General features: G+C 62.5%; 2 protein-coding genes across 2 annotated transcripts in view; both read left to right on the top strand.

Moving 5' to 3' along the window:
• The window catches only part of KIAA0100 (KIAA0100 ortholog), a 14,975-nt gene extending 1,389 nt beyond the window's left edge, over positions 1 to 13,586 (top strand). Inside the window, exons 2-39 of the mRNA XM_010573931.1 lie at positions 286 to 415; positions 687 to 733; positions 1,018 to 1,180; positions 1,260 to 1,378; positions 1,754 to 1,814; positions 2,023 to 2,221; positions 2,385 to 2,508; positions 2,892 to 3,016; positions 3,102 to 3,169; positions 3,264 to 3,412; positions 3,665 to 3,783; positions 4,026 to 4,189; positions 4,332 to 4,596; positions 4,717 to 4,922; positions 5,088 to 6,183; positions 6,433 to 6,624; positions 6,718 to 6,920; positions 7,000 to 7,118; positions 7,192 to 7,412; positions 7,556 to 7,746; positions 7,832 to 7,931; positions 8,005 to 8,207; positions 8,555 to 8,849; positions 8,988 to 9,145; positions 9,267 to 9,473; positions 9,588 to 9,687; positions 9,883 to 10,065; positions 10,356 to 10,477; positions 10,556 to 10,711; positions 10,794 to 10,915; positions 11,000 to 11,180; positions 11,260 to 11,346; positions 11,436 to 11,546; positions 11,633 to 11,768; positions 12,005 to 12,129; positions 12,473 to 12,574; positions 12,680 to 12,814; positions 13,027 to 13,586. Coding sequence (XP_010572233.1) covers positions 286 to 415; positions 687 to 733; positions 1,018 to 1,180; positions 1,260 to 1,378; positions 1,754 to 1,814; positions 2,023 to 2,221; positions 2,385 to 2,508; positions 2,892 to 3,016; positions 3,102 to 3,169; positions 3,264 to 3,412; positions 3,665 to 3,783; positions 4,026 to 4,189; positions 4,332 to 4,596; positions 4,717 to 4,922; positions 5,088 to 6,183; positions 6,433 to 6,624; positions 6,718 to 6,920; positions 7,000 to 7,118; positions 7,192 to 7,412; positions 7,556 to 7,746; positions 7,832 to 7,931; positions 8,005 to 8,207; positions 8,555 to 8,849; positions 8,988 to 9,145; positions 9,267 to 9,473; positions 9,588 to 9,687; positions 9,883 to 10,065; positions 10,356 to 10,477; positions 10,556 to 10,711; positions 10,794 to 10,915; positions 11,000 to 11,180; positions 11,260 to 11,346; positions 11,436 to 11,546; positions 11,633 to 11,768; positions 12,005 to 12,129; positions 12,473 to 12,574; positions 12,680 to 12,814; positions 13,027 to 13,209 — 6,667 coding nt within the window. The 3' untranslated portion in view covers positions 13,210 to 13,586. The remainder of the gene's footprint in view (positions 1 to 285; positions 416 to 686; positions 734 to 1,017; positions 1,181 to 1,259; positions 1,379 to 1,753; positions 1,815 to 2,022; positions 2,222 to 2,384; positions 2,509 to 2,891; positions 3,017 to 3,101; positions 3,170 to 3,263; positions 3,413 to 3,664; positions 3,784 to 4,025; positions 4,190 to 4,331; positions 4,597 to 4,716; positions 4,923 to 5,087; positions 6,184 to 6,432; positions 6,625 to 6,717; positions 6,921 to 6,999; positions 7,119 to 7,191; positions 7,413 to 7,555; positions 7,747 to 7,831; positions 7,932 to 8,004; positions 8,208 to 8,554; positions 8,850 to 8,987; positions 9,146 to 9,266; positions 9,474 to 9,587; positions 9,688 to 9,882; positions 10,066 to 10,355; positions 10,478 to 10,555; positions 10,712 to 10,793; positions 10,916 to 10,999; positions 11,181 to 11,259; positions 11,347 to 11,435; positions 11,547 to 11,632; positions 11,769 to 12,004; positions 12,130 to 12,472; positions 12,575 to 12,679; positions 12,815 to 13,026) is intronic.
• The window catches only part of LOC104835758 (uncharacterized serine/threonine-protein kinase SgK494), a 3,559-nt gene continuing 2,795 nt past the window's right edge, over positions 13,312 to 14,075 (top strand). The window contains exon 1 of the mRNA XM_010573929.1: positions 13,312 to 13,326. Within this exon, the coding sequence (XP_010572231.1) occupies positions 13,312 to 13,326 (15 nt within the window). The remainder of the gene's footprint in view (positions 13,327 to 14,075) is intronic.

The raw sequence follows: 14,075 nt of genomic DNA, 5'->3' as shown, positions 1-14,075 counted from the left end.
TAGGGCTGGGTGGGAGGGTGTCAGGGGCTTGGGGGCTTACAGGAGTCCAGGGGAACCTGCAGGGTGGCATGGGGTGTCAGGGGGTGTGGTGAAAGGAGGTCCTTTAGGTCTGGGGCGGGGGTGACCCTGCAGGGTCCCTGCCCCAGCTTGGGGCACCTGTGATGGCAGGGCCGGGCCCTGGGAGCTCCCATCCAGCTGTGGGTGCTGGAGCTGGTGCTGCTGCTCAAAGGGGAAAGAGGGTTCCCAGTGGGGAGGCTGACCCTGGCCTTTCTCCTGTCACCACAGGTGGCTGGCATGTCGCCTGGCTGTCACCTGGTGCCGGCAGAAGCTTCATGCGGAGCTGAAGATTGGGTCCTTCGGCTTCTTCTGGGCCCAGAACATCAGCCTGAAGTTCCAGCAGGAGCAGCAGACTGTGGTGCGTACCCGGGCGAAGGGCAGCCACCAGCAGATGAGGGCAGGCGGGATGGCTGCGGTTACTTCCAGGCTGGCAGCAAATCCCTGCAGCCAAGCTGCTGTTGCACAGCTCCATAGCTGATGCTAGGCCCTTCCTCCCACGGCCAAACTTGGGGTTTTTGGCTGCTCCTTGCATGATGCCAGGCATTGGGAGCGGAGTGGGAATGTAGGGATGAGCATCACAAGGCAGAGCCAGGTTGTTTCTTCTCTGACCTACCTGTGCGTCCTTGCAGGAGATCGACAACGTCTGGATCTCCAGTAAACTGAGCCGGGAGCTGCCGTACGTACCGCTGCCCCGGCTCCCTCCCTGCTCTCTTGGGGAGTCTGGCTCATCCCTGGCCCCACTGACTGCGGTTCTGCTGCCTTTACACCTTTCTGCAGTCCCTCTTTCCCCATGGTGTGCTCTGTGTGGGAGTGAATCACTCTTCTTTGAGGTGGCAGTGTCTTGTGGATGTCCTTGTGCTGGTCCTGCACATCCCCAGGGCGGGGGGGCATCCCTGGCAATGGGGCCGGGTGTGCCATGTGTGAGCTCTTGCAAGAGTTGCCCATGCTGTTCTTCCGCAGGCGCTACTTTGAGCTGTGTTTTGGCGAGGTGCGAATCCGCACAGATCTCCAGAAGGGCCATGGGTTCCAGCCGTCCGTCCTGGAGGCTCCCAGAGAAGCTGATGGAGATGAAAGCAGAGCAGACCTGACTCTTAAACCCTCCCTGCTGAGGCTCCTTAGCCAGGTGAGACACTGGCTCAGTGAGAGGCTGTTGTGGGCTGTGCTGCTCTCGGACATCCCTCACAGCAGCACCTTCCCCCCAGCTCTTTTCCATCCACATGGACTCCATCAACATCATGGTTCTGCATGTGGCCACCTCAGAGTCTCTCTGGCACGTCCAGGCCAGCAAGACACGTCTCCTCCTGAACGGTGACGGGAAGAGGTAACGCTGTGTTCGCACCCCACTCTGCTTCCCTAGCCTGGCCCTGGGTCTCAGGGGGCAGGGAGGCTCTTCTGACCGCAATCTGGTATCTTGCCTCTCTCCGTCCTGCTCAGCAGCATCCCATGTCACCTGTGATGTGACACATTAACCTCCTCCGAGGCTAGCCTGGTCCCTTTTCCCTTCATGGGAAGCTCAAGTTGTGTGTTCTCCAAATTATGAGTTGCTGCATTGTCCACAGAGTTAGGGTGTGCTCTGCTTTTGGGAGGACTTGGAGCAGGGACTTGGAGTCCCTCTGTCCCACAGAAAAGAGAAGGCAGGGGCTTGGTTCACAGGCAGCAGGACCCGCATCCTCCATCTGTTCTCTGCTCTCCCCAGCCTGACCTGTGAGGTGAGCCTGACAAAGGTGAACAGCAAAGTCCTCCGGAGCAGCCAGCTGGTGAGTGCTGGGAAAGGGAGAAATTCAACATTTCGAGCCTGGGCACTGGCTCTCTGGGACACCCGAGGATCTGTTCCAGCAAGTCCCTGAGGCTGGGCAATGCTGCAACACTCTGGGCTCCGTGCTGTGCCCAGTGCTTCACCTGCAGCGTCCACTGGCAGGGAGTTGGATGACTCTTTGTGCACTCCTTGCCCTTGTCCCCATACAGGATGACACCTGCCTGGCGGAGCTGGCCCTGGCACTTTCCCTCTCACTGGAGATCAGCAGCAAGCGGCGGCTGGTGGGCGTCAGGCTGCGCGTCCAGACCCTGCAGGCAGAGCTACATGAAGGGCTCTTCTGCAGCCCGCTGTTGCACCGCATCACTGCCAGGGCCCAGCGCAGCAGCGTAGGGGAACAGCCCAGCGCAGGTCAGGGACGAGGGCAGGGACAAGCTCTGGGCAGGGCAGGGGCTAGCAGCCCCCATGCTTACCCTGGAGCCAGAGTGATTTTGCTGTGCCGTCGCTTCCTCCCACTGCAGGGTGTGGGGGTTTGGGCAAGAGCCTTCCTGTGATTCTGTGTGTCCCTCTCCAGGCTCGGGGGAGCCCCTGAAGTCCCTGTCTCTGCTGAGCAGGGACACGCTGCAGCTCATTCCCAGGAGGGTGGAGGTGAAGCTGGAGAGCACCAGCATGGTGCTGTCTATGAACAGCCAGAAGAGGTAAGGAGGCAGGTGGAGGGGGAGGCCGTCCTAGCCCCGATTAGCGCTGGGGACACGGACCTATGGACAACTGCGCCATTCCCTGCTTGTCCCCTGCTCTGCCAGACCGCAGAGAGTGAGTCCTAGAGCCCACCCTAGTGGGAAGGACTGAGCTTGGCCTGGGGCTGGGCTCTTGGGGAAGGAGGAAGGCACATTAGCTGGTTCTCCAGTAGGACAGCCTGATGGGTTCCTCTGCTGATGAGAGCCCTGGGCTGGGCTGTAGCTGGGCACTGGCTGCTGTCGTCTTCTGTGCCAGCATGCTGGTCAGCTGGGAATGAGAGACGGGTAGATGGAGGACGTGATGGTGCAGTTCCCTTCTGGCAGTGACTCCCTGCTTCTTACAGGCACCTCACCTGGAGCCTGAAGCTGCTGCAGTTTCTATATCAGCGTGAAGAGGAGCAGATCCCACTGCGCAACTTCACGCCCACCTCAGACCTGGACCAAATGAGTGTAGACCTCCAGCTGGAGGGCAAGTAGCCAGGAGGGCGCCTGCAGGACAGGACTGCTGTCACTGCCCTCTGCCACCCCTCACTTCTGCTCCTTTCTCTCCCCAGACGGCCTTCTCCTGTCCCAGAGCCGCCAGCGCATCGTGTGCCTCAACTCCCTGAAGACAAGCGTGCAGGTGAGTGAGTGCTGGGCATGCTCCTGTCCCCCGGGGGTAGCTGGTTCGGCTCCTGGCATGAGTTTTTTGCCACCTGGCCCTCTCCCTTCTCTAGGTCACAGCCATTGACCTCTCAGCTGCCGTGCTGCTCAACACCTGCATCATCCACTACCGTCACCAAGAGTTTTCACACTGGCTGGGCCTGTTGGCACAGGAATACAGGTGCCGGGCGGTGCCTGTCCCCAGCGAAGGGCACAAGAGAAGGTAAACTCAGCCTCAGGGCAGTTGCTGGTATCACAGCTTGTTTCCTCTTGCCTGCTACGCTCTGGCAGGGTGCCCAGGCACCCAGCACCTTCTTTGCCCTGTGCACTGCCTGTGGGATGGGGAGGCTGGTACGAAGGGTGGCAGGCGGTCGGGGGGCCCCTGTGGAGAGGGCGTCCCTCTGGGCCTGCTCCCTGCCAGGCTCTGGGGCATGCAGTGCCCCGGTAACAGCCCATCCCTGCTTGCCCCGTGCAGGAGCTACCCCCAAATCATAGCGCCCATCATCCTGTGTGCCTCGCTGTCCAATGTCAATGTGTCAGTGCAGCTGGGGGACACGCCACCCTTCGCCTTGGGCTTCAACTCCATCTCTGCAGGTACGGGCTGGCAGCTGGCACCAGGGTGGCTGCTGGGCTCTTCTTGGGGGTTGGTGGCTCTGCCAGAGAGGCACCAGGATGAAAATGGGGAGGGCCATGCTATCTCTGTGCTTGCCCATGTCTGTGTCTGGCCAGGGGCTGTGGACCCCTGCCTGGTTGTGTCTGGGTTGCCCCTGTTCGCGGGCAGCTGAGCAGGCAGCAGCGAGCCCTGCCTGCACTCACCCCCTCCTCTCTGCCTGCAGACTACCAGCACCTGCGGCCGCAGAGCGTGCACCAGCGAGCGGTGCTGGCCGTGGACCACCTCTGCTGGCGCGTGGGCAATGACTCGCACATCCAGCGTGCCCCACATCCCCCCAACATGCATGTGTGGGGAGAAGCCCTCATCCTTGACTCCTTCAACCTGCAGGTGAGGGGCGAGCTGAGGGGGCGAGGGGTGGCTCTTGGAAGGGGGGATTGCCTGTTTGCAACTCCATGTGGGTGGCATGGGGACACATGGTGGCACGGGGACATCCTGCAGCCTGAGAGTGATCGTCCTGTTTGTCCTGCAGGGCAGCTACAACCAGCCCCTGGGCATGTCCAGTGCCCAGTCGGACACACTTTTCCTGGACTGCACTATCCGGGGGTTGCAAGTGGAGTCGTCTGACACCTGCACAGAGTGCCTGGCTAGGGTCCTGCCCCTGTTCTGCCCAAGGCCCAGTGGAGCTGGGCTTGCCAAGCAGCCGCCCTCTGCCTCAGCTGAGCCCTGGGGGCTGCTCTGGAAGGTGGATCTGAAGGTGGAGGACGTGAACCTTTTCACACTCTCAGCTCTGGTGGGTAAGTAGCATCCAGACTGATCCCAGATGGCTGTCCTGGAACAGCCCCGCAGTCAGAGGAACGTGGCGTGTTGTGGTGTGCCTCCTCCGTGCCTCCAGCACTGACGTGCCACCTCTCTAGGTGCCCTGGAGCTGCGGCTGGACACGTTGACCATCCTGGGGAGTGCCGAGAGCTGCACGGTCAGCGTCCAAGGCATGGTGCTGGCCTTGGTGAAGAGCATCACGGAGAAGATGCAGCCATGCTGCAAAGCTCCTGCCATCCCTAATCCGGTGGCCAACCTCTCCATGCTCTCTGTCAGCTACCACAGCAGCATCCGCTCCCTGGAGGTTGGTTTGGGTGTCAGGTCTCTGCTTTATCCTGTACTGGTGGGACTGGGATGGATGGGGCAGGGTGAGGATTGGCTGGCACCAAAAGGTGCTGGAGAGGAGAATGGGGTTGGGCTGTGCTGGACCCGGTGGTGATTTGGTGCCTGCTCGCTCTCTCCGGTGTAGGTGCAGTGCGGCGAGGGGCTGGCGGTGCTGTGGAGCCCACCCGACCACATGCACTTGTACCATCACACCCTGGCCACCCTGCAGTGCCACGAAGCCTTGCGGAGCGCCCTCGGCCACAGGACGCCTCATTCCCCGCTCCCAGAGAGCCCAGCATCCCACCCAGTCACCCCTACTGAGACACCAGGGCCCCTCCAGCCAGATGGGACCTCCCCCAAAAGACTCCTGTCCCTGTCACTGGAGCTGAGCTCTGCCAAGCTCACAGCCTTTGTCTCTGAGGCCAACTACATCAGCCTGGCTGCCGAACGGACCTCCGTGAGCTGGCACGGTGGTGCCCTGCATGGCTACTGCCCCGAGCTGGCCGCTGGCTTTGACGGACACAGCATCTTCAGCTTCAAGGAGGTGGAGGTGAAGCTGCTGCCAGAGCTGGAGGAGGTCATCTTGCACCGCTGCGCCTTCCCCACCCTGCGCACCCTCCGCAACCGTGGCTGGGCCTTCTCCTTTGCCAGCGTGACCATCGAGTTCCCCTACCAGTACGACTTCTCCCGCACGCTGGATGCTGCTGTGGGCGTGCAGAAGTGGCTGAAAGGCCTGCATCGGCATGGCCGCCCTGCCAGCACGGCGCTGCCCCCCGACCTCCTGCTCAAAGTGACGCACTTCTCCTGGGTCTTCCTGGACGACGTCTTTGAGGTCAAGTTACGAGACAACTATGAGCTGATGAAGGACGAAAGCAAGGAGAGTGCCAAGCGGTTGCAGCTGCTGGACACCAAAGTGGCTGCGCTGCGCAAGCAGCATGGCGAGTTGCTGCCTGCCCGTAAGATCGAGGAGCTCTATGCCTCGCTGGAGAAGAAGAACATCGAGATCTACATCCAGCGCTCACGGCGCCTCTATGCCAACACACCTATGCGGAGGGCCCTCCTCACCTGGACCCTGGCCCACTTGGAGCTGGTGGCCATGGCTGATGAGTCCTTCCACGGCACGGAGCGTGTGTTGGAACAGATGAGGGACGTGGACAGCGTCAGCCCGTTCCCCCCTGAGGGTCTGGAGATGGTCACCCAGTGGTGCCGCATGATGAAGGGCAGAGTTGGCAGCTTCTTTGGTGAGTTGCTTTGCATGAGGGTGACCTTGGAGGACAACGTGGTGGCTGCATGGCCTGGGGTCCCAGGACAGGGACCTGCTGGCACCACGTGATGTGTAACCAAACAGGGGCGATGATTTTTGGAGGTTCAAGGGAGGGGGAAGGGAGTCGAGATGGGACAGGACAGCGGCTCCTGCCATGGCTCAGAGTAGGGGACTGGGGCAGCGTCCCTTCACCACCCCATCTCTCAGCCCATCCTCTGCCCTGCAGTGCGGATCCGTGACTACCCTCGCTACCTCTTTGAGATCCGGAACTGGCAGCTCTCTGGCCGGCTGATCGGAGCTGAGCAGTGTGGCCAGGCCTGCTCCCGGCGCCGCCAGGTCCTGAAGCTGGGACTGCCCTGGGGAGATGCGACAGTGGAGAGGAACATGCCACCCTTGAAGTTCTACCACGACTTCCACTGTAAGAGCTGGAGGGACAGGGGGCCTCGGTGCCATGGTGGGGACGAGGCTGTGTGGGACATGCAAAGGGCTGAGCCAACCTCTATGTCCCCAGCTGAGATCTCCCAGTACACCATCGTCTGGGGGCCCTGCTGGGACCCGGCCTGGACCCTGATCGGCCAGTGCGTGGATCTCCTCACCAAGCCCTCAGAGGACCCCAGCGCCCCATTGCCCTGGTGGGACAAGAGCCGCCTTCTCTTCCACGGGGACTGGCACATGGACATTGAACAGGCCAACCTGCACCAGCTGGCCACCGAGGTGGGTACTGCCAGGGTAGGGAGCAGAGCGTGGCCTGGGCTCGGCTCACACCTGCCTCTCCCCATGCTTGTCCTTGCAGGACCCCTACAACACCACGGAGAACATGCACTGGGAATGGAGCCACCTCTCCTTCCACTGGAAGCCTGGGCAGTTCGTCTTCAAGGGCAACCTGGACATCAACGTCCGGACAGCCTCCAAGTGAGCGTGGGCCCAGGAGTGCAGGGCCTGCCACCAGTGCTGGGGGGTAACTGGGTTCTCTTTCCCCGTTCAGGTACGACGACTGCTGCTTCCTGCACCTGCCCGATCTCTGCATGACGCTGGACCTGCAGTGGCTGTGCCACGGGAACCCCCACGACCACCACGGCGTGGTGCTGCGCTCCCCCGAGTTCCTGCCCGAGGTGCCGGTGGGGCAACAGTACGACTCCTACCGTGCCTTCCGCTCCGAGAACCTCAACCTCTCCATCCGGATGGACCTGACACGGCCCAGTGAGGGTGGGTGACAGTGCCCCGGGGAACCCTTGGGGCCGAGGGGGATGGGGCGAGGCATGCTGGTTTTGGCGATCCTTATCAGTCCTGGGTTGGGTGCTGCTGTGTCCCTGCCCCGCAGTGCTGGCTGACGGCGGGTATATTCTCAGAGCACTCCCAGCCCCGGATCCTGCTCTACAGCAGCACCCTCCGCTGGATGCAGAACTTTTGGGCCACGTGGACCAGCGTGACGCGCCCCATCTGTCGCGGGAAGCTCTTCAACAACATGAAACCCAGTAAGAAGAAGCTGGGGCAGCATTACAAGCAGTTGTCTTATACCGCGCTCTTCCCCCGGCTGCAGGCAAGTCTTGGGGGTGGGGGTCCGGTGTTACCTCCCCACTCTGCCTGCACTGGGCTCTCAGCCCCTGCTCTCTGCTCCCTCACAGGTGCATTACTGGGCCTCCTTTGCCCAACAGCGGGGGATCCAGGTGGAGTGCTGCCAGGGGCACATCTTCACTCGCGGCACCCAGCGGCTTATCCCACAAGGTGAGTGGGGGCCCTGCCGGCCACACTTCTAGGCAGGGCAGAGCCCCGGCTGACCCCTCTCCCTGTCCCCCAGCCGGCACAGTGATGCGACGCCTCATTTCGGAGTGGAGCATCACACAGATGGTGAGCGACCTGAGCCAGGTCACCGTGCACCTCATGGCCTCCACTTGTGATGAGAATGCCGACCACCGGCTCGACACCCTGGTGAAGAAAACCCATCTGCTGAGCCTGTCCTCCCTCACCTACCAGCGGCACAGCAACCGCACGGCTGAGGAGGTACCGCTGCAAAGACATAGGGCATGCAGCCTGTGCTGGCCTGATGGCATCCCTCTGGGACAAGGGGACCTTGGTCTTTGGGTGCAATGGGGGAGGGATTTGGCTGGAGAGGAGGCAGACCTGCAAGGCCTCTGATCTCCCCAGCGCCTGGCCAAAGGGATGCCTTGTTCCAGCCACAGCATCCCTGGTATGGGTCTGTGCTGAGGGCTCTGGGGTGGTCCCCTGGGCTCTGGTCCCCACGCTCTGCCTGCAGGGACCAGCAGGGCTCCCAGCCCCAGTGTGTGAAGCCCATGGGCAGGGGCTGGGAGTGGCTTTGCCATGCTGAGGCTCTGACCCTCTGTGCCCAGGAGCTGCCCCTGCGGGATGGGGACGATGGTTTCCACACGCACCAGCTGCACTTGGTGGACCTGCGGGCATCCTGGACCACCACCAACCGGGACATCGCCTTCGGCCTCTACGACGGCTACAAGAAAGCAGCTGTGCTCAAGCGCAACCTCTCCACTGAGGCCCTGAAGGGGCTGAAGATCGACACGCAGCTACAAGCCAAGAAGCTGAAGCGGGGCCCGCTCTCTGCTCACTCCGTCCCTGCCAGAGTGACCGCTCCCATCACCAGCGGCCGTCCTGAGAGAGCCTCCTCAGGGGGTGAGCACGGCAGGGAGGGGAGCAAGGGGAAACCCACAGCCAGCAATGTGCATGCTAGCCCAAAGCCATGCCTGCCTTCACCCTGTCACCCTCAGCCAGCCCCCCGTAGCCTTGCACTGACCCTTTCTCCTCCCCCAGGGGCCTACATGCTGCAGAAGCTCATTGAGGAGACGGACAAGTTCGTGGTCTTCACGGAGGAGGAGTCGGGGGCTAGCGAGCAGCTGTGCGGCATTGCCGCCTGCCAAACTGATGACATCTACAACCGCAACTGCCTCATCGAACTGGTCAACTGCCAGGTACCTGTCCTTGGCCAGCCTGCCTGTCCCCACGCTCTCCTCTCCCCATGGCCTTGGTGTTAGAGAGTCTGTCCCTGCCCCAGAAGGGGTCATCTGACCCCCAGGGTCTCTCCCCCTGCAGATGGTGCTGCGAGGTGCGGAGACAGAGGGCTGCGTGATCGTGTCCGCTGCAAAGGCCCAGCTGCTGCAGTGCCAGCACCACCCCGCCTGGTACGGGGACACGCTGAAGCAGAAGACGTCCTGGACCTGCTTGCTGGACGGCATGCAGTACTTTGCCACAACGGAGAGCAGCCCCACCGAGAGGGAGCATGGGCAGCTCTGGCTGGAGGTGAGTGGCTGGGGGGGCTGTGATGCATGAGCTGCAGGGGCAAGCAGTGCTGTCAGTGCCCTGGCCAAGGCAGGGAGAGCAGGGACAGCCAGTGGTGCCTTCTTGCCTCCCCAGGTGAAAAATATTGAGGAGCATCGGCAGCGGAGCCTGGATTCGGTGCAGGAGCTGATGGAGAGCGGGCAGGCAGTGGGGGGCATGGTCAGCACCACCACAGGTACTGCCCACAGAGCTGGCTGCTGTGCCTACCCCAATCCCACTTGTGTGTGACCCCAAGGCTGGTGAAGCTGAGAGCGCCTGGCCTGTCGCCGGATGGCTCCAGGACCTGGCTGATGCTCTGAGCCCTGTGCCGTAGGGTCCCCAATGTGCCGGGCCATGGCCCTCTGACCGTGGTCCCCCTCCCTGTCCCCAGACTGGAACCAGCCCTCAGAAGCCCAGCAGACCCAGCAGGTGCAGAGGATCATCTCTCGCTGCAGCTGCCGCATGTACTATATCAGCTACAGCCATGACATTGACCCCGAGTTGGCCACGCAGATAAAGCCCCCCGAGACTCCCGCCAACCAGGAGAAGGAGGATCTGCTGAAGAAGCAGGAGGGTGGGTGCATCCAGGCAGTGTGTCTCAGGGGGGTAGAGCTCTGGGTTGACCCACAGGTGCCGGCTAAGCTCAAGGATGGTCTGTCTTGGCCCTGCTGAGATCAGAGGGGTGCATACAGCAGGGGTCCCCAGCCACATGGCAGTGTACCAGATGATGCTGGACATGCTGTGCCTGCTGGAGCCAGTGTAACCACCTTGGCTCATTCCCCATCCCTCTCCATCTCCGGCTGGCCCCCACACGCTTCCCATTTCTGGCCATGTTGAGGCCCAACTTGCCCTTTGTCCCTGCAGGAGCTGTGGATACGTTCACGCTGATCCACCACGACCTGGAGATCTCCACCAACCCTGCGCAGTATGCCATGATCCTTGACATAGTCAACAACTTGCTGCTGCACGTGGAGCCCAAGCGCAAGGTACTCGCAAGGCTTCAGGTCACCGTGTCGCTCGCTGTGCCCAGGGCAATCCTAACCTTCCCCTATCCCCATGTCCAGGAGCACAGTGAGAAGAAACAGCGGGTGCGCTTCCAGCTGGAAATCTCCAGCAATCCTGAGGAGCAGCGCAGCAGTATCCTACACCTGCAAGAGGCCGTGAGGCAGCACGTCGCCCAGATCCGGCAGCTGGAGAAGCAGATGTACTCCAATGTGAAGGTGAGGCCGCTTCCAGGGAGGGCCTGGCTCCCTGGGGTCCCTGCTCTGGAGCAGAGGGTGCTGAGGATTGTCTGTCCTTCAGTCCCTGCAGGATGACAGCAAAAATGAGAGCCTTCTCGACCTCAACCACAGGCTGCAGCAGCAGCTGAGCCAGGAGAAAGCTGACCTGCAGCTAGAGAGTGAGGAGCTGAACATACTGATCAGGTAGGGACCATCTCTGGCTTCCCCAGCGTTGCGTCCCCCTTACTCCAGGGCTCCCACATCCCAGCGCTCCCCTCTCTGCTGCAGGTGCTTCAAGGACTTCCAGCTGCAGCGAGCCAACAAGATGGAGCTGCGAAAGCAGCCGGAGGATGTGAGCGTGGCACGGCGGACTGAGTTCTACTTCGCCCAGGCACGTTGGCGCTTGACTGAGGAGGACGGGCAGCTGGGCATAGCCGAGCTGGAGCTCCAGCGCTTCCTCTACAGCAAGGTACCGAGCCAGCCGGTGGCACCCACAGCCCCCAAGCCAGGGCCCGAATCCTGCGGGGCTGATGGGTCTGTGTGCGCAGGTCAACAAGTCTGATGACACAGCTGAGCATCTGCTGGAACTGGGCTGGGTCACGATGAACAACCTCCTGCCCAACGCTGTGTACAAGGCAAGCGGCAGCCTCCAGGAGCAGCCCTGCACCCTGGGGACCCATGGGTGGCCTATCCTCACCCCAGCCACCCATCCTCTTCCCTGCAGGTGGTGCTGCGTCCCCAGAGCTCCTGCCAGTCTGGACGGCAGCTGGCACTGAGGATTTTCAGCAAGGTCCGGCCCCCCGTGGGAGGCATCTCCATCAAGGAGCACTTCGAGGTGCCGGCGCCAGGCTGGGAGGTGGCAGGGTCCCCGTGGGGCACAGGCAGCCTGTGCCTGGCTTTGACGTGCCTCTCTCCCCGCAGGTGAACGTGGTGCCCCTCACGATCCAGCTCACCCACCAGTTCTTCCACAGGATGATGGGTTTTTTCTTCCCCGGCCGCAATGTGGAGGAGGAGGAGGTGGGGGATGAGGAAGATAAGTCCAAGCTGGTGACGACAGGTGAGAGGCTCATGGTAGCCCTTCTCCCTGGCACCTGAGCCATGTCCTTGAGTGGCTCTGGCTGCACGTCCAGGATATGTTTGTGGGCAGCTGCTGGTGGACCACACGTCGAGGAACAGGGACTTGTGGTCTCCCTTTGTGGGCAGAGAGCCAGTGGGGAGAGCAGCAAAGCTGGGAGGAGTCTGGGTCATGGCTGACCCCCAGCCAGCCACCACCTCCCACCCTGTTTGTCCCAGGGATCCCCGTGGTGAAGCCGCGGCAGCTGATCGTGGCTGATGACTCGCTGGGCCCAGGGAAGGGGGTCGCTCAGGGACTGAATCGGACGTCAGGAGTCAGAAGATCATTCCGAAAAGCACCAGAGGTACCTGACGCTGCCTTGAGGGGGGAATCGGGAAGAGTCCTGCCGTGCAGCCAGTCTGTTTTCCCTCGGCCGCAGGGCTGGGCAGCCATGTCCTACCCCGCTTGCCTGCCCGTTTTCTCCGGCTCCCTCCCACCGTGAGGATTTGCATCCTTTACAACCAAGCACCTGCACACTTGATGTGATCCCTGCAGCATCTCGTTTTCCTAACACCATGCCAGAGCAGCTCTCGCCTCTCCCCGGTGAAGCAATGCCATGGCCTAGTGCCCAGCTGTCTCTTCCCCGCTGGTTCCTGGCTGTGTCCCCTCTCCTTCCCTTCTGCTCATGGCTCCTGCTCTGTCCCCAGCATCCCGTGGATGACATCGACAAGATGAAGGAGCGCGCGGCCATGAACAATTCCTTCATCTACATCAAGATCCCGCAGGTGCCACTCTGCGTCAGCTACAAGGTGCGGGGCGGGTGGGATGGGGCGTGCTGGGGAGGGGGCACAGCCCCTCTGGCTGGGGGTGGCCTGGGGCATCGTCCCACCTTGCCTGACACCCCTGTCACCCAGGGCGAGAAGAACAGCGTGGACTGGGGCGACCTGAACCTGGTGCTGCCGTGCCTGGAGTACCACAACAACACGTGGACGTGGCTGGACTTCGCCATGGCGGTGAAGAGGGACAGCCGCAAAGCCTTGGTGGCACAGGTATGTGGGATCCCATCCTGCGGTGCCTCCTTTCCTCTCACAGGGAGGCTGCCGGAGCCGTTCTGCCTAGGACACGGGTGGAAACCCCACGGTGGGCAGCACGTTCTCCAGAGTGGGAAGCAGCCGCGCTGGCTCAGCAGCTCAGGCTCTCACCCGTGCCGAGGAGCCCGGGTGTGGCCCTGGGGTGCTGAACCCCCTAAATCCTGGGGCAGGTGATCAAAGAGAAGCTACGCCTGAAGCCAGTGGCAGGCGCGGAAACGCGGGGGAAGCTGGAGAACAAATCAGATGGGACCATCCAGCAGCAGGAGGAGGACGAGAAGGCGCGTCTGCTCATCGGGCTGAGCGTGGGCGAGAAGAACCCCAGCAAGAAGTCAATCTTCGGCAGGCGCAAATGACGGCAGCACCCGGCAGGCCGGGAAGGGACTGGGGTGTCCCGCGCTCCCCCCTCTGGAGGGGCACCCCTATGGCAGGGGGGGCCCACGCTGCTGGGAGCGGCGATGCCCAAGGCGGGGGTTAGCCACGCGCAGGCCCTCGGCAGCCCTGTCGCTGCAGGGCAGGGGCGCAGCAGCACGGGGATGTGGGGCGCAGCGTGCTCCGGGGCCGCTTTGTGGGGCGCAGACCCCCGTGCCAAGGGTTCCCGCGAGCTTCCCCCCTCCCTGCTGTGCGGGTGCTGGGCCCAGCCCCTGGGCCTGGTGAAGCAGCAGGATCGCTCCAGGCTGGGAGAAAGGGGAACTGGAGAGAGTTTAAATAAAGAGTTTTTAATTTGGAAGAGTCTTGGGCCAGCGGCTCGTTACTCGCCTCCCCGTTCATGCCGCAGTGCCAGGCTCGGCGCCGTCACCGCCCTCTAAGCTCGGCAGCCCCCCACCTGCTATGGCTTCACCCCCTGCCCTTCCCGGGGGGTTGCTCGGGGCACCTGCTTTTGGGGGCTTGGGGGTCCCTTGCAGCACCTACATCGCCCCGGGCTTGTCCCTCTCCCATCTCCTCTGTGAGCCCCGTCGGTGCCTGGGGCTCGGTGGGGGCTGCAGGTACCCCACCGGCTGCCCCGGGGCAAAAAGTGGGGTGCAAGGGGAGAATGAGTGGTCAAAGGGGGAACCCCAAAGTGTGCAAAGGGGGGTCCCGGAGGGTGTGTCCTGCCCGGGGGCGGGGGGGGGGGAATCAGTCACGGGTGGGGTGCGCACCCGGGTGCAAGGGGGAGTCCCCGGTGCGGAAGCTCGTCCCGGGGTGCGCTCCCGGTGCAAGGGGGCAGCCCCGGCGCTCGACC

The sequence above is a fragment of the Haliaeetus leucocephalus genome, unplaced genomic scaffold, assembly GCF_000737465.1.
Source record: "Haliaeetus leucocephalus isolate CR32 unplaced genomic scaffold, Haliaeetus_leucocephalus-4.0 Scaffold395, whole genome shotgun sequence".
In the NCBI taxonomy this organism is placed as follows: Eukaryota; Metazoa; Chordata; class Aves; order Accipitriformes; family Accipitridae; genus Haliaeetus; species Haliaeetus leucocephalus.
This window is presented reverse-complemented; position numbering and strand designations above follow the sequence as displayed.